The sequence below is a fragment of the Rhinoraja longicauda genome, chromosome 31 (genome assembly GCF_053455715.1).
Source record: "Rhinoraja longicauda isolate Sanriku21f chromosome 31, sRhiLon1.1, whole genome shotgun sequence".
NCBI lineage: Eukaryota > Metazoa > Chordata > Chondrichthyes > Rajiformes > Arhynchobatidae > Rhinoraja > Rhinoraja longicauda.
The window spans coordinates 17,131,570-17,158,478 of NC_135983.1; the positions used below are offsets into that span (position 1 = coordinate 17,131,570).

Sequence of the window (26,909 nt, forward strand, 5' to 3'; positions counted from 1 at the left end):
AAGTTGAAGGGGTAGGTGGCCATTTGGGACTGAGATGAAGACAAACTTTTTCACCCAGAGAGTTGTGAATTTGTGGAATTCTCTGCCACAGAAGGCAGTGGAGGCCAATTCACTGGATGTTTTCAAGAGAGAGTTAGATTTTGCTCTTAGTGACTAAAGGAATCAAAGGATATGGGGAACAAACAGGAACGGGGTACTGATTTTAGATGATCAGCCATAATCATATTGAATGGCGGTGCTGGCTCGAAGGGCTGAATGGCCTACTACTGCACCTATTTTTCTATGTTTCTATGTTTTATGGTTGTTATGATGACAGGCACACAGGCCCCCAATAAACAGTTCCTCTCCAGTCTCAACATTCTCTCTCTCTCTGTCTTTCTTTGTCTGTGCCTCTATCTCTCCGTCTATTTATCTCTCTCTCACTCTCTCACTCTCTTCATGCACCAATCCTATCCTATAAAGTTAACCTCTTTACCGCTCACCTCACCTAACATCTCCGTACATAGCTTGGCGTCAGACTTGGTCTGATTATACTCCTGGTGCTTTGTTGCCATTCCGTGAATGGCAACTGTTACCAAACATGAGGAAGAGAAGCAAGTTACTCATCATGCCTGCGCTGACATTCATAAGATGACGGCTATTCCAATCTTGGCTTCCGTTCTATTTTCATACATGTTTCCCATTACCGTTGAGTCTCCACACAGCAAACATTTATCAATGTCAATACTTGCACTGGATGGTGATTTATAAATCACACCATCATTGGCAGCAGAAGTTCGGCCCCAGGTCCAGAGTGGTGGGTGGTGGGAGTGCAGGGGTCAGAATAGACAATAGACAATAGGTGCAGGAGTAGGCCATTCAGCCCTTCGAGCCAGCACCGCCATTCAATGCGATCATGGCTGATCACTCTCAATCAGTACCCCGTTCCTGCCTTCTCCCCATACCCCTTCACTCCGCTATCCTTAAGAGCTCTATCCAGCTCTCTCTTGAAAGCATCCAACGAACTGGCCTCCACTGCCTTCTGAGGCAGAGAATTCCACACCTTCACCACTCTCTGACTGAAAAAGTTCTTCCTCATCTCCGTTCTAAATGGCCTACCCCTTATTCTTAAACTGTGGCCCCTTGTTCTGGACTCCCCCAACATTGGGAACATGTTTCCTGCCTCTAATGTGTCCAATCCCCTAGTGGGAGACACAGGAACTGGAATCCTGAGCAAAACACAGTGCTGGAGGAATCCAGCAGGCCAAGCAGCTCTGCGGAGGGAATGAATAGTCATGTTTCAGGTCGGGACTCTTCAGATTAATTTTAGCAGGGGGTCGATAGCTGAAAAAGAAATGGGGTGGAGCAAGTGATAGGTGGATGCAGGTGAGGGGGAAGATGGGTGGAGTAAATGCAAAGGCTAGAGGTAAAAAGGAGATAAAAGGGTGTCAGATAAGGAAAGAAAAGGAGGAGTGAAATGTAAAGCGGGAGGGAGGAATATAAGTTAAAGGTGACGGGGAAAGGGAGAAAGATAATAGGAAAACAAGGGTGGGAAAGAGGTAGAGGCAGAGAAAGATGGAGAGAGGGAGAGACAGAGAGAGGGAAAAGAAGGAGGGGAAGAGGTAGAGACAGAGAAAGATGGAGAGGGAGAGACAGGGAGAGGGAAAAGATGGAGGGAAAGAGGTAGAGACAGGGAAAGACGGAGACAGAGAGAGGGGAGACAAAGAGAGGGGAGGGAAATGGAGATGGGAAGACAGAGAGAGAGAGGGTGTGATGGAAAGAGGTAGAAAGGGAAAGACAGAAATAGGAAGAGGAGCGACAGAAAGGGAGAAAAGGAGAGAGACGATGAGAGGCAGTGAGCTGGAGAAAGTGGGAGAAGGAGAGAAGCTAGTGAGAGCTGGATAGATGGAGTGAGAGAGGGAGGGGAGGATTGCTTCATTCCTCAGCCACAGTGAACGTGGGCCCAGTGAGCTCAAAGAATCACAAAGCAGGGTAGTCCCACGTCAGCCAACAGGATTCCTGCGGCAAGGGCTGACATTCTTCAGATTCTGGCTGTGACGCGGACAGTCCCGTGGCCTGTGAAACCAGCAGCCCACACCGCCATCAACAAACTCTAACAGGATTTTTTTTCTGCTAACAAATCTTTGAATTGATTTCAAGCTGGATAATGCTGGGGTTCTAGCTGTTATGATGCAGGGAGTCAAATTTCACTGAAATCAGCTTGCATCATTGACTGTACACATTTGAATTTTACTGCAGCAGATTCAGATTCAGACTAGTTTATTGGCACACACACACCAGGGTGCAATGGGATGACGTGTTCAGATGAAGCTCACAGAGTATACGGTGTCCACTGTAATGATAGACACAACAGTAAATACAAAGACGGAGATGAAACTGCAGAATGGTGCACGGGTTGTGGGCAAAAGAATATTAATGGACAATATCGGAATAACTGAGCGAGGTCGAGTTAAGAGTGAGAGTATGTGGCAGCACCTCCAGAGAGAGGGTGCGAAGAGGTGACTGGGTCAGGAGATGAATGGCGGTGGAGAAGAACTATTCTGAAGTCCGGATATCCGAGCTTTCAAGCTCCTGTATCTTCTCCCAGAAGGTAGAAGAGAGAAAGGGGAAGAGAGGAGAGGGGAAAAGGGTGGCAGGCATCCTTGATGACACTTCTAGCGTGCCTTGAGGATGGACCGGATGGAAGGAAGTCCATGAGGCTGGAGCAGATGTAGGCCATTACCAATCTTTCAAAGCACTTCATTGTGGTCACTGTTGGAGCTGCTGGCTGGTAGTTATCGAGGCAGGTTTACTCTTCTTGGGGACTAGAATGATGGAGGTGTCCTTAAAGCAGACAGGGATGGCAGGGTGTTGAAGTGAGAGGTTGAAGATGTCGGCGAAGACTGGTCAGTTGATTGGTGCACGGTTTCAGGACCCATCCTGGGACTTCTCAGCCTGGCCGCTTTCCCAGAGTCTACCCTCGTGAAAGCAATTCTGACTTCTCTCAGAATGGAGAAAAGGAGGGGTGGCCATGTGGGGAAACTCTTTGCCTCGTCGAAAAACGGGGGCAAAATGCACTGGATTCATCCGGTAGAGAAGCGTCGCTGCCAGATCACCTCTGATTTTGGCTCGTTGCCATCATTATGTTCAGTCCCTGATCGCATCATCAGTAATTACAGATTCGAAGCAACGCCGAAACACTTTTTGATTCGTATATAAAGAGAGAGGGACATTCCTGGTCAGAGTTATCAACTTCCAAGACCTCTGCCAGCATCATTTAATCCAGTGTAGAAGAAATATCCTCCAGGGCTCCCACTCTCAATTGCTTGCCACTGTCGTCGGGTGTAAAGAGAGGAGAGGGCAGGGGTCCCTCTGGGGGCAGTGATGGCCTCTGTGGCCAAGCAGCTGTACGTGGTACGGGTCAGGCAAACGCCTCCGCTGTCACGCTGTGAAAACGGAGAGGATGAGACGGAGCTTCTTCCCACAGGCCATCAGGACTGTCAACTTTGATAACCCCAGAGACTAAATTTTTGTCGACACTTTTGGTGCTATGTTTAGTAACTTATTAACTTTATTTATTGTAACTGTAATTATTTTTGTGCACAACCCGCAGGCATTGCCACTTTCATTTCACTGCACATCGAGTATGTGTATGTGACAAATAAATTTGACTTGACTTGACTTGACTTGACATAGAGCATAGAACAATGCAGCATAGGAAGGCCCACAATGTCTGTGCCAAACATGATGCCAAGTTACACTAATCCTCTCTGCCTGTACATGATCCATTGCCTTCCTGCCCCGGCACATCCATGTGCCTATCTAAAAAGCTTTGCAAACACTACAATCATTTTTACCTCCACCATTACCCCCAATGGTAACCAGGCACCCACCACTCTGTGTAAAAAAATGCACTACACATCTCAATAGACAATAGACAAGAGGTGCAGGAGGAGGCCATTCGGCCCTTCGAACCAGCACCGCCATTCAATGTGATCATGGCTGATCATTCTCAATCAGTACCCCGTTCCTGCCTCCTCCCCATACCCCCTGACTCCGCTATCCTTAAGAGCTCTATTTAGCTCTTTCTTGAATGCATTCAGAGACTTGGCTTCCACTGCCTTCTCCATTAAACTTTGCCCCTCTCACCTGAAAGCTATGCCATCTAATCTTTCACATTTCCACCCTGGGAAGAAAATGTTGGCTGCCTACCCTATCTATGCCTCTCATCATTTTATACACTTCTGTCAGATCTCCCCTCAATCTCCGATGTTCTGGAGAAAACAATCGAAGTTTGTCCAGCCTCTCCTTATAGCTAATACTCTCTAATCCAGGCAGCAGTCTGGTAAACCTCTTCTGCACCCTCTCCAAAGCCTCCATATCCTTCCTGCTTTGGGGTGACTAGAACTGCACACAACATTCCAAAAGCGGCCAATTTTTGCAGTGAATGTTATAACCTTTTCTCCTTTATCTGTCCACTGTGGATGGCTTGATTATATTCATAGATAAGCTTTTCTTTGACTGGAGAACATGCAAGCAAAAGCTTTTCACTGTACCTCAGTACACATGACAATGGTGATAAATTAAACTAAAAGAGGCAAAGTCCTATCAAACACATGGCGATTGTGGCTTTGTAAAGATGCCATAAACAGAAAAGGGACCAAGTGTATCAGAACAACAAGAGGAATAGAAGGAAACCACCAGCATGATTGGCTGCAACCTTTTGGCGTAGAAAATGAAGGAGGTGCTGGAATTCTGAAATTAAAATGAAAGCAGAAGATGCAGCCTTTGTTGCGGTGATTGCTTTGGGTCTTGTGGGTCGTGTGATATCGGTTTAGTTCCAGTGACACTGACAATGCTTAGCTTTTCCATTCATTTGACTTTATTTTCCTTGCTCCTAGTTGCTAAATGGGTGATTAATTCAATAAATGAATTTTCTTCCTCCTATAATTGGTTTCATTTGCGTCACCGTTGGCCAGGATAAGGAAAATGTAAGTAGGTTTCTCTCTCTTCACCTCCTCTCTGAAACAGAACCAGTTTTCCTCTCTCTTTCTGATTTCAGAGTTACCAGCAGTCGGATTCCTTCCCTTTCCTTGTGTGTTCTAACTCTGGTGTTGCCCGTCTGTCTGTGTTAGATTTGCATGTCGTAGAACCGTTTTAGTTTTTTTGCCTGTGTCTTTGGTGTTTCTCTCTTTGAAGTCACCCTAGCCTTTGATTAGTTGCATGCCCAATGATCAGTGCAGTGCATGTCCATGTTAATGTGTGTTCTTAGCCTTTGTATTCACGACACAGGAGTGCTGCATTAGAAATGACTGGTATGCCAAATGCCAGGCTTTGGTCACAGTCTGTTGCCATTTTAGCAACAGTAGTTGTTCTGCATAACCCAGGTAAATGTACCTCCATTCACTTAACAACCACCTGCTTCCATTCAGCAATCAAAGAGTAAAATAGTCACTCCAGTTTAAGGAAAAACAAATCTTATAGTCTAACCAAGTTCAAATGCATCCAGGATGTTCACATCTCATTCCACACCCAGTAGTGGTCTTGTTTCGCCAGTTATGATCCCACACCTACGCCCAATGGTGGTGATGGTGACACGATTATTGTTTTCAAAAGGGCAATCGGCTATATCTGGATTCCCACACAGGTCACATGAGGGGTGGGGCTGCTCTAGAACAATGCCGGTGTGGTTTAGTCCGAGTGGATCCGGCAGTGCCAACCACAGACTGGACGGCACCTCCAAACTCCTGGTGGAGATGGTCAAAGATGCAAAGCTGCGCGACGCCTTCAGTGACCCTGCAGACGGAGCCCAGCCGCGGTTCACCTGGTCAGGGCCGAACGGTTCAGCCCAGTCCCGGGGATTGCCCTGCATGGCTACAACAGCACTGCTGGCCCAAGTGGGCCCACTTGAGAGGCCTGGATGAAGTGGATGTGGTGAGGATGTTTCCACTTGTGGGAGAGTCAAGGACCAGAATAAATGACCTCAGAATAAATGGACGGACCTTTAGATAGGAGATGAGGAGGAATTTCTTCAGTCAGAGGGTGGTGAATCTATGGAATTCATTGCCATAGACGGCTGTGGAGCCCAAGTCATTTGGGTGTTTTTAAGTCGGAGATTTTAACATATTCTTGATTAGCAAAGGTGTCAGTGGTAATGGGGAAAAGGCAGGAGAATGGGGTTGAGAGGGAAAGATAGATCAGCCACGTTTGAATGGTGGAGTAGACCTGATCAGCCGAATGGCCTAATCCTGCTCCTATAACTTATGAACCTCACCAGTCCAAGAGTGGGAGGATTCACTTATGTTGGCATGGCAACCCCACGCCACTTCACTCCAGAATTACACCCTGTCTCCATTTGTAAGACAGGACACTGATTTTCAAAAGACTTTTCTATGAGATTGGGACTTAACGTTGAAAACGTAAACATTTATATTCATGGAGTCTTACACCACAGAAACAGGCTCTTCTGCCAAACTCACCCATGCTGACAAGGTGTCCCATTTGATTACATTTAGCCCATTTAGAGAGATAAGAAATGTCTCTCCAAAAACATTTCTTACCCACGCACCTGTTCAAATGTCTTTCAAATGTTGTTGAAGTTGCCTCAAGCATTTCATCTGACAGCACGTTAAAGACTCTGCATTCACCCTATCTATTCTCCTCATCTATATACTGAAACTCTTGTTTCTTTGTTTGTTTGTTCCTGAACTACAGCCAAAACGGTACACGGTAGCGTGACAATTTCAGCCCACCTAACTCACCATCGTCCCTTTGGTGCTAATGGAAGAGGTTTCATTGAAATTGGTGTTATATTTTTTAAGTTATTCACATTTTAAAGTTTAAATCTATCTCCTAGGTAGGGAGGGAGGGGGGTGGAGGGAGTGGGTGGAGGGGAAGGGAGGAGGGGGAGGAGAGGGGAGGGGAGGAGAGGGGGGGAGAGGGGAAGGGGGATAGGAGAGGGTGCTACACCAATGCAGGAGAGGTTTGGGCCCAACGGGTCCACTTGGTCTAGTGATTTTATAAACCTCCATAAGATCACCACTCGACCTTCTGTACTCCAAGGAATAAAGTCCTACCCTGCAGCCTCTCCCTATAGCTCAGGCCCTCAAATCCTGACAACACCCTCGTAAATCTTCTCCGCACTCTTTCCAGCTGAATGGCATCTTTCCTATGGCAGGGTGACCAACACTGAGCACGATACTCCAAGTTTAGCTTCACCAATGTCTTATATGTCTCCTTAGCAGCAGGAAGCAATGGGCAGTGATAAAGAACAGTCATAATAATGGTCAAATGGCTAGGAGTGGTCAATTATTCTGTGTATATCTGGCTGACTGTCACTGGGATGAACTCTGAAACAGTTACTTCCTGAGAACTAGGACGTAGTTCCTGAGAACTAATTGTGATCTAAACAATTACCAGTCTGCACATTTAAAGGGACCAGGATTCCTAATGCTACAGGATTATCCTGGAGCTCCCAGAAATTAAATATAACTCCCAGAGGAAAAGTCATGCAGTCTTTGCTATTTTACATTGACCACTTTTGTTCCTTTTTGTTGTTTGGAGGGTGGGGAAGTGCTTTTTGATTCACGACCAGTAAACCAGGCATCCCCCATTTTTCCCTCCTCTCTTCCCTGTGCCCCACCCGGATGCGCACCCTTATCATGCTCCCCACTTGCCTTTCCCACTATCCCACCCCCCTTTCCCCTTCCCCTTTCTCCGTCCACCTATATCCCATCCTCTGTCTTCACAATTCACGCCTCTACTCTGCACATCTCCTTATCTCAAAGCCTTTTGCTTTTTTATCACTGGCCTTTGTCCATCCATCTGCCTATCAAATCCCACTTCTCCCCCAACCCACCTGTATCTACCTATCACTTGCCAGGCTTGTCCCAACTCCACCTCTTTCCCAGCTTTCTCCCCCCAGTACGACCAGTCTGAAGAAGGCCCCCAACACATAGAAACATAGAAAAATAGGTGCATGAGTAGGCCATTCAGCCCTTCGAGCCAGCACCGCCATTCAATATGATCATGGCTGATCATCTAAAATCAGTACCCCGTTCCTCCTTTTCCCCCCATATCCCTTGATTCCTTTAGCCCTAAGAGCTAAATCTAAATCTAACACAAACCGCCGCCTGTCCGTTCCCTGCGCAGATGCTGCCTGGCCCACTGAGCTCCTCCAGCACTTTGTGCTTTACTGAAGATTCCAGCATCTGCAATTTCTTGTGTCTACAAAAGTTCTGTTCACTTTCCAATCAGCTGTGTGGAAGTGGGGCACTGTGATGATGTGTGGATAAGAGAGGGAGCAAGGAGCTTTGATGAATCCTCTGGGAATACATCCCACCAGAGCTGGCAATCATGAACGAGATACTATTCATTATCAGGGGGCAGCCCTGGCTTCTAGTCTGAAGGAAAAGAATGAATACATTCCTGAAGTGATTTCCAAATCTTCGTCTAGTATCTGAGAATCTATTGATCATGGTACAGAATGGGATCAACATCCAAAGCTTTGCCGCCTCCCTTCACTTCAGTCCTCAGTCTCATCTTGAGGCAATGGTCTCCGGCACTCTGCTCTCCAACCTTGGAAAAGGTTTCTCAGCTCCCATCCTCTAGGAATTTAGTGGAGTTTAGTTTTCTTTTAGTTTAGTGTAAAGATACAGCACGGAAACAGGCCCTTCGGCCCACTGAGTCCGCGCCGACCAGCGATCCCCCGTGGGCTAGCACTATGCTACACACTAGGGACAATTTTACAATTTTTTTTAACCAATGCCAATTAACCTACAAACCAGTACGTCTTTGGAGTGTGGGAGGAAACCGGAGCTCCCGGAGAAAACCCACGCGATCAAGGGGAGAATGTGCAAACTCCGTACAGGCAGCACCCGTAGTCAGGATCAAACCCAGGTCGCTGGCACTGCAAGGCAACAACTACCGCTGCACCATTGTGCTGCCATTCTTTGTACCACCCTGGAGTTCTTCACAAGGATCAACAGTTGCCTGAGTGGTTGTGGGAGAAATGTCCTGGGAGGGACAGAGTGGAGGGTGAGGGTGGATGAATATTTCTGCCTTTGTGCAGCACTTCCTTTGGGGACTAGGAACTATTTATACAGAACGTTCCTCAGGAGAGTAAATGTTATTCTTATAGAAACATATAAAATTCTTAAGGGGTTGGAGAGGTTAGATGCGGGAAGATTGTTCCCGATGTTGGGGGAGTCCAGAACCAGGGGTCACAGCTTAAGGATAAGGGGGAAGTCTTTTAGGACCGAGATGAGAAAACATTTCTTCACACAGAGAGTGGTGAGTCTGTGGAATTCTCTGCCACAGAAGATAGTTGAGGCCAGTTCATTGGCTATATTTAAGAGGGAGTTAGATGTGGCTCTTTTTGCTAAAGGGATCAGGGGGTATGGAGAGAAGGCAGGTACAGGCTACTGAGCTGGATGATCAGCCATGATCATATTGAATGGCGGTGCAGGCTCGAAGGGCCGAATGGCCTACTCCTGCACCTATTTTCTATGTTTACTGAGGAGGATACACACAATCTCCCAAATGTTCTAGGGGCCGGAGAACCTAGGGTGATGGAGGAACTGAAGGAAATCCACATTAGGCAGGAAATGGTTTTGGGTAGACTGATGGGACTGAAGGCTGATAAATCCCCAGGGCCTGATGGTCTGCATCCCAGGGTACTTAAGGAGGTGGCTCTAGAAATAGTGGAAGCATTGGAGATCATTTTTCAATGTTCTATAGATTCAGGATCAGTTCCTGTGGATTGGAGGATAGAAAATGTTATCCCACTTTTTAATAAAGGAGGGAGAGAGAAAACGGGTAATTATAGACCAGTTAGTCTGACATCAGTGGTGGGGAAGATGCTGGAGTCAATTATAAAAGACGAAATTGCTGAGCATTTGGATAGCGGTAACAGGATCATTCCGAGTCAGCATGGATTTACGAAGGGGAAATCATGCTTGACAAATCTACTGGAATTTGTTGAGGATGTAACTAGGAAAATTGACAGGGGAGAGTCAGTGGATGTGGTGTACCTCGACTTTCAGAAAGCCTTCGACAAGGTCCCACATAGAAGATTAGTGGGCAATATTAGAGCACATGGTATTGGGGGTAGGGTACTGACATGGATAGAAAATTGGTTGACAGACAGAAAGCAAAGAGTGGGGATAAATGGGTCCCTTTCGGAATGGCAGGCAGTGACCAGTGGGGTACCGCAAGGTTCGGTGCTGGGACCCCAGCTATTTACGATATACATTAATGACTTAGATGAAGGGATTAAAAGTACCATTAGCAAATTTGCAGATGATACTAAGCTGGGGGATAGTGTGAATTGTGAGGAAGATGCAATAAGGCTGCAGGGTGACTTGGACAGGTTGTGTGAGTGGGCGGATACATGGCAGATGCAGTTTAATGTAGATAAGTGTGAGGTTATTCACTTTGGAAGTAAGAATAGAAAGGCAGATTATTATCTGAATGGTGTCAAGTTAGGAAGAGGGGATGTTCAACGAGATCTGGGTGTCCTAGTGCATCAGTCACTGAAAGGAAGCATGCAGGTACACCAGGCAGTGAAGAAAGCCAATGGAATGTTGGCCTTCGTAACAAGAGGAGTTGAGTATAGGAGCAAAGAGGTCCTTCTACAGTTGTACCGGGCCCTGGTGAGACCGCACCTGGAGTACTGTGTGCAGTTTTGGTCTCCAAATTTGAGGAAGGATATTCTTGCTATTGAGGGCGTGCAGCGTAGGTTCACTAGGTTGATTCCCGGAATGGCGGGACTGTCGTATGTTGAAAGGCTGGAGCAATTAGGCTTGTATACACTGGAATTTAGAAGGATGAGGGGGGATCTTATTGAAACATATAAGATAATTAGGGGATTGGACACATATAACATAACAGTATAACAGAACTTTATTGTCATTCGGTATAAATACCGAACGAAATTTCAGCAGTCACAAGACACAGCAAAGACGAAAAGAACACAGGACACACGACCCCAACACAAACATCCATCACAGTGACTCCAAACACCCCCTCACTGTGATGGAAGGCAACAAAACTTCCACTCTCTTCCCCCCGCACCCACGGACAGGCAGCTCGACCCCTACCGAGGCAAACGACACGCATAGCCCCCGCAAGGGGATGGAAGGCCCCGCGGCCGAGCCGCCCCGGGCACCGAAACGTCCCGCGGCCCAACCGGGCGATGTTAAGTCCAGCGGCCGAGCCGCGCCGGGCGATGGAAGGCCCCGCGGCCGCTGCTAAGTCCCGTGGCCGAGCTGCACCGGGCACTGAAACGTCCCGCGGCCGAGCCGCACCGGGCACTGAAACGTCCCGCGGCCGAGCCGCACCGGGCACTGAAACGTCCCGCGGCCGAGCTGCGCCGGCGATGTTAAGTCCCGCAGCTGAGCCGCGCCGGGCGATGAAGGCCCCGCGGCCGCGCCGGGCGCTGAACCGTTCCGCGGCCGAGCCGCACCAGGCGATGGAAGGCCCCGCGGCCGAGCCGCACCGGGCGCTGAACCGTTCCGCGGCCGAGCCGCACCGGGCGATGGAAGGCCCCGCGGCCGAGTCGCACCGAGCGCTGAACCGTCCCGCGGCCGTACCGGGCGATGGAAGGCCCCGCGGCCGAGCCGCGCTGGGCACTGTTAGGTCCCGCGGCCGAGCCGCGCCGGCGATGTTAAGTCCAGCGGCCAGGCCGAGCCGCGCCAGGCGATGTAAGGCCCCGCGGCCGATGGAAGGTCCCGCGGCCGAGCTGCGCCCCGGGGAAGAGACCTAATAAAAGAAAGGTTTCACCCCCACCCCCACCCCCACCCCCCCCACACATACACATACACAGCCAAAAACAGAAACAAAAACCATCCCAACACCGACACAAACAAAAAAAAGAAAAAAAGACAAACAGACTGCCAGAGAGCCGCAGCCGTTAGGCGCAGCCACATATACAGCTTCTAGAGGCAGGAAACATGTTCCCAATGTTGGGGGAGTCTAGAACAAGGGGCCACAGTTTAAGAATAAGGGGTAGGCCATTTAGAACGGAGACGAGGAAGAACTTTTTCAGTCAGAGAGTGGGGAAGGTGTGGAATTCTCTGCCTCAGAAGGCAGTGGAGGCCAGTTCGTTGGATGCTTTCAAGAGAGAGCTGGATAGAGCTCTTAAGGATAGCGGAGTGAGGGGGTATGGGGAGAAGGCAGGAACGGGGTACTGATTGAGAGTGATCAGCCATGATCGCATTGAATGGCGGTGCTGGCTCGAAGGGCTGAATGGCCTACTCCTGCACCTATTGTCTATTGTCTATTGTCTATTGTTTCTATGTTATGGATAGAGCCCTCGAGGAGTCAAGGTTATACACAGTCTGTGGAATTAGCTGGCGAGATGGGTTGAAAGAGCTTTTCTTCTTCTATTCTTGATGGTGCTAGAAACGTAGCCCAGAGAAAGACTCCACATTGAGAGAAACGTTTCTTTGTTGTGACCCTTCCTTAGCTTGGGTCAAGTCTGCATCACAAGCTTCCACGCAGTGAGGTCTAATGTAAGCTTTAATTAAAATAAAAATAGAACCTAAAATAATTCTCTGTTTTCCAAAAATATTGAGTTGAAAGTGATTTAGTTTGAAGCATAGATTTTCAAACACGGGTATTTCCTATTTAGTTCTGCTTCGAGATACTGCATGGAAACAGGTCTACCGGCCCACTGAGTCCATGCTGACTATCCATCACCCGCGAGACCATTAGTTCTATGTAACCCCACTTACTCATCCAGTCTCTACGCACTGGGGGCAATTTTCAGAGGCAAGTTCATCTCTAAACCTGCATGTCCTTGGCATATGGGAGGAAACCAAAGCACATGGAGGAAACCATGTCACAGAAAGAATGTGCAACTGAACACAGACAGCACCGAAGGTCAGGATCGAACCCGGGTCTCTGAAGTTGTGAAGCAGCAGCTCTTTTATATGTTAACCTGGGGATGAGTGGGGAATTGAGTGGTGGGGAAAGTATGTCTTATCGGGTTGGGGATGTGCGCGCATATTTTTAGGAGGGAATGTAAGCTTGTTTAGCAGTCCGAAACATAGATCATAGAAAATATGTGCAGGAGGAGGCCATTTGGCCCTTTGAGCCAGCACCGCCATTCATTGTGATCATGGCTGATCATCCACGATCAGTAACCCGTGCCTGCCTTCTCCACATATCCCTTGATTACGCTAGCTCCTAGAGCTCTATCTTACTCTCTTTTAAATTCATCCAGTGAATTGGCCTTTACTGCCTTCTGTGGCAGAGAATTCCACAAATTCACAACTCTTTGGGTGATAAAGGTTTTTCTCATCTCAGTTTTAAATGGCCTCCCCTTTATTCTTTGACTGTGGCCCATGGTTCTGGACTCCCCCAACATTGGGAACCATTTTTCCTGCATCTAGCTTGTCCAGTCCTTTTATAATTTGATACGTTTCTGTAAGATCCACACTCATCCTTCGAAACTCCTTCTAATTTACATATAATTTCAGTAGGTTTGAGGACATGTGAATGTTTGCAGGGACTCAGTAACTTGACTCTGGGGATGTCTACACTGCGTGAATTCAGTGAGAATCCCACATCCATATGAATTATTTCAGGGGTCTTTTTAAACCAAGAATATTTTGGGGGGAGTATGAGCATTGGTTATATAATTTAAGGTGCTCCCAAGATCATGTGAATAACTTCACAGATTCCAATATCTTTATGGTGTTCCTAGAACCAGGTGACTTCTTAAAAGAGTCTCATGGAGTCACACAGCATGGACACAATCCCTTCGGCCCAACTTGTCCATAAGATGCATCACCTAACATAATCCCATTTGCCCGCGTTTAGCCCATCTACATACTAAAACTCTTGTTTGTTTGTTTGTTTGTTTGTTCCTGAACTACAGCCAAAACGGTACACGATAGCGTGGCAATTTTCGGCCCATCTTTCTCACCGTCATTCCTTTGGTGCTAATGGAAGAAGTTTCATTGAAATTGGTGTTACATTTTAAAAGTTATTCACATTTAAAAGTTTAAATCTATCTCCTAGGGAGGGAGGGAGGGGGAGGATAAGGGGGGTTGAGGGGGATGGAGTCGGGGGGAGGGGAAGGGGAGGGGGAGAGGGAGGGGGAGAGGGAGGGGGGGAGAGGGGAGGGGGAGAGGAGGAGGGGGGAGAGGGGAGGGGGGGGGGGAGAGGGGAGGGGGGGGAGAGGGTGCAGGAAAGGTTTGGGCCCAATGGGTCCACTTGATCTCTTATCCCTCTAAACCTTTTCTATCCTTGTACCTGAACGGATAGTTGATTATTACGGGTTGATTAGCACCGGTGTCAGGCGTTATGGGGAGAAGGGTGGAGAATGGGGTTAGGAGGGCGAGATAGATCAGCCATGATTCAACCGTGGAGTAGACTTGATGGGCCAAATGGCCGAATTTTGCTCCTATCACTTTTGAACCTGTTCAAATATATTTTAAATGCTCTTATTGTACCTGCTTCAACTCCCTCCTCTGGCAGCTCACTCCCTATACCCAGCACCCTCTGAGCACAAAGCTGCCCCTCGGGTCCTATTCAAATTTCCTCTCTCACTTTCAACCTATGTCCTTTGGTTCTTGATTCCCCTATCTTCTTGCGCAGATGATTTTTGAAAATCTCTACTTTTTAATATCCTTATACTGGTCCAATGTTCAAAAGGTTCTTTTGATGCTGGAATTGGAAAAAGGGCCACATTTCCAAAGTGATAACGGCCACATTTCCAGCACTTTGCATTGAGACACTCTTGGGTATCTCCAGTGGAGAGTGGATGTCTCCTCCAGAGGTCTCGGCATAGCAGAGAGATTTACTGTAAATAGACACAAAGTGCTGGAGTAACTCAGCGATTCAGGCAGCATCTCTGGAGAAAAGGAACACGTGACACTTTGGGTCAGAACCCTTCCTCAGACTCCCTCAATTCTGAGGAAGTGTTCCGACCTGGAACTCTACCTGTTCCTTTTCTCCAGAGATGCTGCCTGGACCGCTGAGTTCATATCATATCATATATGTACAGCCGGAAACAGGCCTTTTCGGCCCTCCAAGTCCGTGCCGCCCAGTGATCCCCGCACATTAACACTATCCTACACCCACTAGGGACAATTTTTACATTTACCCAGCCAATTAACCTACATACCTGTACGTCTTTGGAGTGTGGGAGGAAACCGAAGATCTCGGAGAAAACCCACGCAGGTCACGGGGAGAACGTACAAACTCCTTACAGTGCAGCACCCGTAGTCAGGATCGAACCTGAGTCTCCGGCGCTGCATTCGCTGTAAAGCAGCAACTCTACCGCTGCGCTACCGTGCCGCCCTGTTGCTCCAGCACTCTGTGTCTATCTTCGGTATAAACCAGCATCTGCAGTTCCTTCCTGCACAAAGTTTACTGTAAATTCCATGTTCCGTTGCTGGTTAAAACCTAACGCTTTCTTTGCATTACGCTAAACAGCAAAGCGAAAATGAGGAGAACGGCTCAGGTGACAGCTTCATGCACTCGATGGACCCGCAGCTGGAGAGACAAGTTGAGACCATCCGGAACCTGGTCGACTCGTACATGGGCATCGTCAACAAGACCATCCGGGACCTCATGCCCAAAACAATCATGCATCTCATGATCATTAACGTGAGTACCAGATTCTGTTCCTGGCATCGCCCTTGGAATAGGTCCATTAGTTCCAGGGTTACATAGAAACATAGAAAATAGATGCAGGAGGAGGCCATTTGGCCCCTTGAGCCAGCACCGCCATTCATTGTGATCATGGCTGATCATCTACAATCAGTAACCTGTGCCTGCCTTCTCCCCATATCCCTTGATTCCACTAGCTCCTAGAGCTCTATCCAACTCATATAATTCATGGCAACATGGAAAACAAAACAACAAACTCTTTAAGATTTTTTCTTGTGATGTGAGCACCTTTGCCAAAGAAAGGTGTTCATTGTCTATCCAGAGGCAGCTCCATGTACCATTGCCTCCTATTGTGTTTCATCTGCTTCCCCTGAAACATTAACTCCCGGTGTGGTCGGTGAAAGAATCTGATTCCAAGCTCATCCTTCTAATCAGAAGCCTTACTCCAATCTTACTTGGACCTAGGTCACGGGTTCGGAAATGGTCTTGGGTTCCTCCTTTCAATTACTGAAAACCTTCTTTAGTTTCAGAAGGCTTGCCATTTTGTGGCAATGCTGGCAAACTCATTTCTGACAATTGTCTACATCAGGGGAAGGTTTCAGCTTGGACAGACCACATAATTTTATCTGTCGCTGGTGTCTAGGACGAGTTTAAAGGCTAATCTGGCCGGGATGTTCCAGGGCTGGCCTAGCCCTCAATCCTGATCCTGGGTTTGGATTTGGCCTTGGATCACAATCAATATCACAGAGTCGTACAGCACAGAAACAAGCCATTCAGCCCAACTCATCCATGCCGACCAAGATGGCACCAGGACGCCAGCTCTATCACATCCCGTCTGTAGGCAGATTCCTCCCCATCCTGGATCAGTCCAATCAGGGTAGTGTCATCCGCAAACTTGAGGAGCTCGACAGAGGAGTCTGTGGAGGTGCAGTCATTGGTGTAGAGAGTAAAGGAGAGGGGAGAGTACGCAGCCTTGCGGTGCTCCTATGCTGAGGGTCTGCGGGTCCGAGATGTGCTTTCCCAGCCTCACATGCTGCTTCCTGCCCGTCAGGAAGTTGTTGATCCACTGACAGAGGGGTTCAGGCACAGTCAACTGGAAGAGTTTGGTGTAGGAGCTCTGGCACAGTGGTGTTAAATGCAGAGCTAAAGTCCACAAAATGCTCTTCAGATTCTGATGAAATCTTGCTCCTCTCACCTTAAACCTATGTCCTTTGGTTCTCGATTTTTCTACCCAGGTCCTGAGTCTGAGCCTTGGATTGATCCTGGAATTAGATTTCACCCGGAACCTTGGCTTGACCCTAAGCCTCATCGGCACTTAGGCTTGAGACCAATCTTGATGGCGACCCAGATCCTAGCCCTTTGCTTTACAGTTTAGTTTAGCCATTATTTGCTGAGAATATTGGATGAGGTTGGAGACCTAGGGAGAAGAAACCGATGGAAGAGCTTTATCTCTGTAAGGTTTCTTTGTGAGAGTGCCGTGCGGAGGATGAAGTGGAGATCAGGTGGTCGGGACATCAGGCTGTGTCAATGTCTTCACCTGGTGCTGCCCATGTGCATTGATGGAAATGATGGTCTACCCTTCATGGTGAGGAGTCAAGTCAAGTCAAGTTTATTTGTCACATACACATACACGATGTGCAGTGAAATGAAAGTGGCAATGCCTGCGGATTGTGCACAAAAAAAGAATTACAGTTACAGCATATAAATAAAGTTGATAAGTTACTATAGTGTAGACAAGAATTTTGTCTCTGGAGTTATAAAAGTTGACAGTCCTGATGGCCTGTGGGAAGAAACTCCGTCTCATCCTCTCCGTTTTCACAGCGTGACAGCGGAGGCGTTTGCCTGACCGTAGCATCTGGAACAGTCCGTTGCTGGGGTGGCAGGGGTCCCTCATAATCTTGCTTGCTCTGGATCACATAACGGGGAATATGCCCCGATCTCTATCAACGGGGACAGTGTGGAGAGAGTGTCCAGCTTCAAGTTTCTGGGCACACATTTCGGAGGACCTAACATGGTCCAATAACACTGCTGCGCTGGTCAAGAAGGCACAACAAAGACTGTTCTACTTAAGAACACTGAAAAAGTCTGGTCTACCCCAACAGCTGCTGACGACCTTCTACCGCTGCACCATAGAGAGCATCCTAACGCATGGCATCCCTGTGTGGTACCTCAGCTGCACGGAGGCAGAAAGGAAAGCTCTACAGCGGGTAGTCCATAGAGCTCAGAGGGCCATCGGAACACAGCTACCAGACTTGGAGGGCATCTACAACACACGATGCCTCAGAAAAGCCACCAGCATCCACAAAGACTCTTCACACCCCTGCAACAGTCTGTTCGAACTCCTTCCATCGGGCAGACGATACAAGGCCTTCTACGCCCGCACCTCCAGACTCAGGAACAGCTTCATCCCCAGGGCCATAGCTGCTATGAACCGGTCCTGCTGAGCCGGATGGTCACAACGCATAGATCAACTTGCACTTTACCCTGTCTAAAAACTGTTCCAACTGTTTCGTTTCGTTGGGTTGCTGTTAATTAATTAAATTATTGCATCGTATGGGAGGCGCATTCCCAATCTCGTTGTACCCCTGGGTACAATGACAATAAAGATACATTGTATTGTATTGTATTGTATTGTATCTGCACCTCCTGATGTATAGGTCCTGCAGGGGGACGAGTGTAGTTCCCATGGACAAGGCTGAGCAGAGCGTGGGGGTTACAACTGACACAGACATCCATAACGCTCCACGTTATTGTAATAACCCATTTAATTCTATCCAATGGCAATAACTCAGGACTAACTGGGCTCCCCTATGTTATTCCCCACAGACAAAGGACTTCATTCACTCTGAGCTCCTTGCCCAACTCTACTCCTGTGCGGACCAGAACGTCCTGATGGAGGAGTCTCCAGAGCAGGCCCAGCGACGTGAGGAGATGCTGCGAATGTATCATGCCCTGAAGGAAGCCTTAAGCTTAATTGGGGACATTAATACCACCACCAGCAGCACTCCCCTCCCGCCACCTGTCGATGACTCCTGGCTGGGAGTCAGGGATATAGCCTCCGGACGAAGGTATGGAGACCCGAATCCCACCCTTTGTCTGACCTGATGGGTGCTTCGGCAATGGGATAGTGCACCCACGATCTACCCCTCCTGGACTGTGGCCATCCATCTCCTGGTGATAATGGACTCCCTTTGGTTTCTCCCTCTTAGGTCTCCGACCTCCAGCCCCACGCCACAGAGGAGAGCGCCTGCCGTCCCCCCAGTCAGGCCACTGTCCCGAGGTCCTGCTCCAGGACCACCGCCACCTGCTGGACCACCTCCTCAAGGACCGCCCAGCAGCGCCCCGCCAATCCCGTCTCGGCCCGGGGCCTCTCCTGATCCATTTGGGGCTCCACCTCAGGTTCCGTCCAGGCCCAACCGAGCTCCACCTGGTGTGCCCAGGTAAGGCTTCTTCACAGGTGTGTTGCGTGGACTAGGTGTGGAGATCAGGCAATCAGAATACCTTGACCTGGTGCTGCCCTTGCGAATTGCTTGAAATGATGGCCTATCCATCGTGGTGGGTCAAGGGTGGTCAGAGGTCAGGGGTTAGAGCTGGTTCTCGTACAAACATATTGTTGTCCATATTTTGTAGGAAAATAACTGCAGACGCTGGTTCAAATCAAAGGTAGACACAAAATGCTGGAGTACCCGAAACGTCACCCATTCCTTCCCTCCTGAGATTGTGCCTGACCCGCTGAGTTACTCCAGCATTTCATTATCCATATATATTGTAACATCCCATTTTGTTTTTGTTTTAGTTTCCCAGTTTTAGAGATATGGCATGGAAACAGCCCTTTGGCCCACTGGATCCTTGCCAAACATTGACCACTTTTTTAGATTTATTTTAGAGATACAGCGCAGAAACAGGCCCTTCGGCCCACCGGGTCCGCGCCGCCCAGCGATCCCCGCACATTAACACTATCCTACACCCACTAGGGACAATTTTTACATTTGCCCAGCCAATTAACCTACATACCTGTACGTCTTTGGAGTGTGGGAGGAAACCGAAGATCTCGGAGAAAACCCACGCAGATCACGGGGAGAACGTACAAACTCCGTACAGACGGCGCCCGTAATCAGGATCGAACCTGAGTCTCCGGCGCTGCATTCGCTGTAAGGCAGCAACTCTACCGCTGCGCCACCGTGCCGCGACACTAGTCCACACTAGTCCCATTATATCCCACTATCACATCTACTCCCGGCACACTCAGGGGCAATTTTACAGAGGTCAATTCATCTACAAAACCCACACATCTCAGGGATGTGGGAGGAAACCTGAGCACCCAGAGGAAACCCACACAGTCAAGTCAAGTCAATTTTATTTGTATAGCACATTTAAAAACAACCCACGTTGACCAAAGTGCTGTACATTTGATTAGGTTCCAATAGAAAAAATAATGAAAACATACAGTAGCACGCAAACAGTTCACAGCGCCTCCTCAATGAGCCTCAAACGCTAGGGAGTAGAAATATGTTTTGAGCCTGGACTTAAAGGAGTCGATGGAGGGGGCAGTTCTGATGGGGAGAGGGATGCTGTTCCACAGTCTAGGAGCTGCAACCGCAAAAGCGCGGTCACCCCTGAGTTTAAGCCTAGACCGCGGGATAGTGAATAGCCCCAAGTCGGCCGACCTGAGGGACCTGGAGTTAGAAGATTTTTGATGTAGGGGGGGGAGTGTCCATTTAGGGCTTTATATGTGAATAGGAGGAGCTTGAAGTTGATTCTGTACCGTACAGGGAGCCAGTGGAGAGAGGCCAGAATCGGGGTGATGTGGTCCCTTTTACGGGTACCCGTCAGGAGTCTCGCTGCGGCGTTTTGGACCAGTTGCAGGCGGGACAGGGAAGATTGGCTGATCCCAGTGTATAGGGAGTTGCAGTAGTCTAGGCGGGAGGAAATGAAAGCGTGAATGATTTTTTCTGTGTCGTCGAATTGGAGGAAAGGTTTGATTTTAGCTATGGTTCGAAGTTGGAAGAAGCTGGCTTTTACCACAGCGTTGACTTGCTTATCAAATTTTAATGCAGAGTCAAATATCATGCCGAGGTTTTTGACATGCGGTTTGACTAGGCAGGATAGGCTTCCAAGACTGCCTGTTATCAATTTGATGGAGTCGGGGGGGGCCGAATAGGATGACCTCAGACTTGCTCTCATTTAATTGGAGGAAGTTCTGTGCCATCCAACATTTTATGTCCTCAAGGCAGTGTGAGAGGCTGTTTAAATTTGACTGGTTGTTGGGTTTCAGGGGGAGGTAAAGCTGAGTGTCATCGGCATAACAGTGGAAAGAAATGCCGTGCCTTTGAATGATTTGGCCAAGGGGGAGCATGTATAGAGAGAAGAGAATGGGGCCAAGGATGGAGCCTTGTGGAACTCCGCAGGAGAGGCTAGCTGGAGCAGAGGAATAACTGCCTATGTTGATGGCGGAACTCCTATCTTTGAGGTACGAAGCGAACCAGCTCAGGGCAGTGCCATCAATGCCAACCGCGTACCGGAGACGGTCAATAAGGATGGTGTGGTCCACTGTATCGAACGCTGCGCTGAGGTCAGAGGGAGAACGTGCCAATTCCTCACTGACAGCACCCGAAGTGAGAATCGAACCCATGTCTCTAGCTCTGTGAGGCAACAGCTGTGCCACTATGCCACTATTTTTACCCAGTGGTAACGGAATAATTTGAGTATTCCAGGAGACCAACAATCTCTTTCATCTCCAGCCTTTCCAACTCACATTGAGCGATCAATAACCAGTACCTATTCGATCAATGTGCTTGGTGGACTCCACTCCCTGTAGATCAAGTGGTAGTTTCACGCCACACCTGAGGTTGTAGAGTGGACTCAGCAGCCAGAAGGTCAGACAGATGCAACCAAGACTTGGAATAAGGCAACCGTGAAGGCAAGCAAAATGGATAACAATAGAATCTCTGTCAGGAAGGGCAGTTTCTGCAGGCGTAGCAGTGAATCTCCAGTTGGAGGGAGGGCAGGGAAAAATGGTAAAAAGATAGTTTAAATCCTAAATGATAGTCCCAAAGTGTAAGAAACAGTTCGACAGGTACATGGATTGGACAGGTTTGGAGGGATATGCTTGTGTCTGACTGCGTGTGCCTGCCTGCATGTGTCTGACTGTGTGTGTGTCTGACTGCGTGTGCTTGACTGCGTGTGCCTGTCTGCGTGTGTCTGACTGTGTGTGCCTGGCTGCGTGTGTGCCTGTCTGCGTGTGCTTGACTGCATGTGTCTGACTGCGTGTGCCTGTCTGCATGTGTCTGACTGCGTGTGTGTCTGACTGCGTGTGACTGGCTGCGTGTGTGCCTGTCTGTGTGTGCCTGTCTGCGTGTGCCTGTCTGCGTGTGCCTGTCTGCGTGTGCCTGTCTGCGTGTGTCTGTCTGCGTGTGTCTGACTGTGTGTGTCTGACTGCATGTGTCTGACTGCATGTGTCTAACTGCGTGTGTCTGACTGCTTGTGTCTGACTGTGTGTGTCTGACTGCTTGTGTCAGCACGTGTGTCTGACTGCTTGTGTCTGACTGCTTGTGTCAGCACGTGCCTGACTGCGTGTGTCAGCGCGTGTGTCTGACCGCATGTGCCTGTCTGCGTGTGTCCGATTGCTTGTGCCTGACTGCTTGTGTCAGTGCGTGTGTCTGACTGCTTGTGTCTGACTGCTTGTGTCTGACTGCTTGTCCGTGTGGGTGTGTGCACCTTCCTCTGCTTCAAGCCGTACACTGATCCAGCTGCGTGGGTCTCCCTGCCTATTTGCCTCTGCCTTGTTCGCTCTCCCTCTTTCCCTCCCTTTCTCGCATCATCTTTCTTTCACTCTGCCTCCGCTGGCATCTATCACCACCTCGCCTCTTGTACAAGCTATTCCTGCAAACTGCTTTCACTTTTACAAGGTATTTGAATGCGTTAAAGTGGTTGACTTTTAAAACTCGACCCAGGGCACAGCCGAAGGGAGCCTCTGGTGGAGTGGGCGTGCTTATTACTGGGTCTGCTGGAGGAAGCAGCAGTCTGGCCTGTATGGCCCCATTCACCATGAAACCGCAGGGAAACAGTGAAGCCATTGACCAGCCTGACACCCGCGACACACATTCCTGATCGATGGCTGAACCCCTTGGAAGCGTTCCCCAGAGACTGGGTATAGCGAATCGGTGCAGCAACTTTTCACTGATTTCTTTTTACAATCTCCCGGATATAAACTAACATAAATTCCTTTACTGGTATATTTAAAAGTAAATTTAATAACAACATTTAACAGCCATTTGGACCTGTGCATGGATTAGAAAGGCTTTAGTGAGATGTGAGCCAAATGTGGGCAAATGAGGCCAGCTTAGGCGGGATGTTTTGACCAGCATGGATGAGTTGGGCTAAAAGGCCTGTTTCCGTGCTGCATGACTCCATAAATTCCTATTAGAATCATGTTACTCGAGCCAGCCGCCCCGAACACTGGGAAGACTGGGAAGGGCAATTGACCCTCTGGAAAACAAAATCCCTCCTCATCTGCATCTTAAATAGAAGGAACAGCCACTAGTTCTGGACCCTGCACCAGGGGAACCTTCACCTCACCCTTTGCCTGTCAAGCTGAGTCAGGATCATGCACACATTGCAATGACTGGAATCACTGGTGTTCTTCTCCACTGCAGAGATGCAGTAAAACTACGACGATTTGCTTTCTGACAGTTTTGGTAATCCCAAGGGTTCAGCAATTGGCCTCATGAATGCTCATTCCCACACCTCCTTTCAGGTAGACTGGGGTCCCGGCTCCCCAACTCCCTCCACACACTAGTCTCTGGTTCCCACACTCCCTCCGCACACTGATGCCCGGCTCCCACACTCCCTCCACACACTGGGGCCCCAGTTTGCACACTCCCTCCACACACTGGGGCCCCAGTTTGCACACTCCCTTCACACACTAGTCTCTGGTTCCCAACACTCCCTCCATACACTGATGCCTGGTTCCCACACTCCCTCCACACACTCGTCTCCAGTTCCCACACTCCATCTGCACACTTGCCTCTGACTATTTTTCCCATGCTATCTTTAATCTTTCTAGGAACTATCTCCTGCTCTCCAGAATTCGCATTTCCTTGTATCCTCTGTACGAATGTGGGGAAAAAGTTCAAAGGATCATGATATCAAGCTTTGTCAAATTCAGTGATTAATTGCAGTATTGGTCAGATATTTCAACTCTTCATTGCTAAGATACAGCTTGATGTGAAAATTGGGTTTGCAGGTATGGGCCAACCATTTAATTCCTTTAGCTAACTACCCCAACAATCCTACTGAAATCATACAGCCATACAGCATATTAACAGGTCCTTCGGCCTACCTTATCCATGCCAACCAAGATGCCCCATCTACGCTAGTGCCATTGGCCGCATCTCATCTGTATCCCTCATAACCTTTCTTGTCCATGAACCTGTGCAAATGCCGTTTAAATGTTATTATTGTACCTGCCACAATTACTTCCTCTGGCACCTCGTTCCATATAATCACCGCCCTCTGTGGAAAAAGTTGCCCCCCCCCAGGTTCTTATTAAATCTTTCCCCCTGACTATTGATCATTGGGTTTTATTATTTGACATATAAATCAGGGCTCACTATTAATATGTCTCCGTTGCACGCCAGTTCCAACTGTGTCAATTATCCCAGCGAGTCCAGCTACACCTCTATTATACTGCCGCCAAGTGGCCAGTTCTACAGGATCGGTCTATCCAAGTTAAAAATCTTTTATTTAGTGTTCCTCCCCCTTGCCCTACGTTGAACCTGCCCTTGAACCTGCCCCCATCTCTGTGCATCGCAGAACACAACTTGCTGTCCATCTCCTGCAGCAATAATAGCGTCTTGATAATGTTTGCCCCCGTCTCTCGGTTATAAGCCAAGATCAATATGTAAAAAGCAAGGGAGCTCAAGGCATCTGGAGATCACTATTCTTGGAGAAACATTCAAGAGGAACTGGGAGGGAGAAGTTCGCAGGGAAAGAGTGCAAAGAATCAGATGGCCAGTGTTAGTAATGATCTGACTTTTGTTTTTGCAGGGACCGGCAAGGGTTCTAACTGACCCGGACTGAACTGCTCTAGAATCAGTACGGGTTCCTACAGGGGACAAACATCCAGGTTCTGTACATTGCCTTGCTACATAATGTGCATCGCCATCTAAGGAAGCATTGACACACATCACTAAAAAACTAGCAAAAAAAGGCAAGCAATGTCTAGACCAGTGGGATTCGTGACACAAGCTGGTGGAGTAGATGGGAGTCATCGCCCTTGACTTGGTTCTCTCTGTGGCTTCCAGCACAGAGAGGTGGGGAGATGCTGTTGGCACTATTGCTCAGGGCCACATTTCCCTGTCCCCTTGTCCCTCTCAACCACCAGAGGGTTAACCGCCACTGAGTCCAGGGAATGGGCAAACAGGCTTCAAGGAAAGTGGAGGTCCCGTGACAGAGCTTCCTTTCCTGAACTTTGTCCAATCCCATTTTGGTCCTGCATGGAGGTCTCGGCCTTCAATCGGCAATGTCCAGAGGTTGGCAGCTGGGCATCTGCACCTCAAAACCTCCGACTGTTGCCGCTGTTGTGCATTCCCCCCCTATATTAGTGGAACAGGACCAGTCCTGGGATGTGGTGCGTGGTGGAAAGTTAATGGATAACACTGGTCCAGACAATGAATGTCTGTCCTCTCTAGGTACCTGTACCTTTTGTTGGTGAGGGCCTTGGTTTGAACTTGTTTGTACAATGGAGAATTGTCCGCAGAAGGGGGACGCTGCACATGTGTCTTTTGTCTTCATGATCTGTTGCCTTTGGCCATGCCTGTCTGCCATCTTTATCTGGTATTATCTTTCAGAATAACAATAAGTGACCCTTGAGGACATTAACCCGTGACTGGTACGTGCTGTCACTCATTAACCTGCTTCCTCCCACTGTGTTGTGCATGACCCCCTGCTCCATCAACCCTGTCGTGTAGGACTAGTCAACTTAGAGGACACTGCTTTTATCGAGAGGTGTTGGAGCGAGAGTGCGAGAGGATACTACAGACTGTGTTACCCTGTCAAGAAAATATCTTTGGGTCAAAATATATCTCGTCACCATTTTCCTCCTCGCTGATAAAGGCAGTGCCTGCAAACCCTCCTCCCTCTGAGCTGTGGCTGCTCGTCCCAGCGTTAATGGGATCAGCGCAGAGATTACTGATTATCAATCAGCTTCGTTCTTGTTGTGGAAATACATTCCTGTCCTCTGTCGCAGAGTCCGATTTCTTTGGTAGCAACTGATGTTTATTTTTCTCCATTGTCAGTTTCTTGGCACAAGATTTGGAACAGAGCTCGGTTCTGAGACTTGATCCCCTCCCCCCCGCCTGACTCATCACTCCCCCACCCCTCAAGTTCCTCCCTTCATTCCCGCCCATCCTCATTCCTGTCCACCCTCTCTGCTTCCCTCACTCGCCGATCCCCTCACCCTCTCACTCCCCGACCCCCTCACTCCCGACCTTCTCACTCCCTGACCCTCACCCCCCTGCCTCTCACTCCCCCTTCTTCCATTCCCCCTCCCCTCACTTCCCCTTCCTTCACTCTCATTGCCCCTCACTCTCATCCCCACTCACTCTCATTCCCCTTTATTCTCTGTCTCCCTCACTCTCCGTTGCCCTCACTCCTCGTCCCCCTCAGTTCCCCTCCCCTCCCCTCGGCCTCCCCCCCTCCCCACGCCCGTCCCTCTCTGTCCCGTTCTTCTCACTCCCCATCCTCTGCCCTTCCCACATTTCACTGCTCATCCCTCAAGTGCCCGTCTCCTTACCCTGCATTCCCCAGCTCAGGGATTTTCCAAACCTGTGAACATGTATTGGGCAATACCCCATGAGGGGATCGGTATTTTGCACATGTCCATTTTCTCTTGCGACATTGACGGGGGCCATTTGGCCCATCAAGTGCATGTCGGCTCCTTGTCCAACCTCACTTCCCCACCAACTCTACCTGTAACCCTACATTCCCATCAATTACCACCCAGAAGCTGGAGCACCTCTTGGAACTGGGAAAGTCCATCAGCACCCTTCCAACGCATAACCATCTCCCCACCCCCTGGGCTGACCTCCAACACGTGCATAGCTTCAGCAGAGTGGTAGATGATGAGCATCAGAAGGGCTTTAAAATGTAACCAACACCAACAGCTGCCAACGAAAAATGGATGTCACAGAGGACACTGTCAGTACAATGGCATTCTCAGGGTGCCAGGACCACTGTGTCTGTATTTCAGAGTATTTTGGATGTAACATAGTATGTTGGGTGAATTGTCCGCTCATTTTGTCTCGCTG

General features: G+C 48.8%; 1 protein-coding gene across 8 annotated transcripts in view; it reads left to right on the forward strand.

The window, feature by feature from the left end:
- The window catches only part of LOC144608396 (dynamin-1), a 170,992-nt gene that overhangs the window by 138,736 nt on the left and 5,347 nt on the right, over positions 1–26,909 (forward strand). For 5 of the 8 annotated variants that reach the window (XM_078426112.1, XM_078426114.1, XM_078426118.1 and 2 more), the window contains 4 exons: positions 15,424–15,597; positions 18,427–18,668; positions 18,810–19,040; positions 25,452–25,492. In XM_078426112.1, the coding sequence (XP_078282238.1) occupies positions 15,424–15,597; positions 18,427–18,668; positions 18,810–19,040; positions 25,452–25,473 (669 nt within the window). In that variant the 3' untranslated portion in view covers positions 25,474–25,492. Of the gene's footprint in view, positions 1–15,423; positions 15,598–18,426; positions 18,669–18,809; positions 19,041–24,648; positions 25,493–26,909 lie in introns of all 8 variants that reach the window. The other 3 variants (XM_078426115.1, XM_078426117.1, XM_078426120.1) reach the window with 2 other exon arrangements.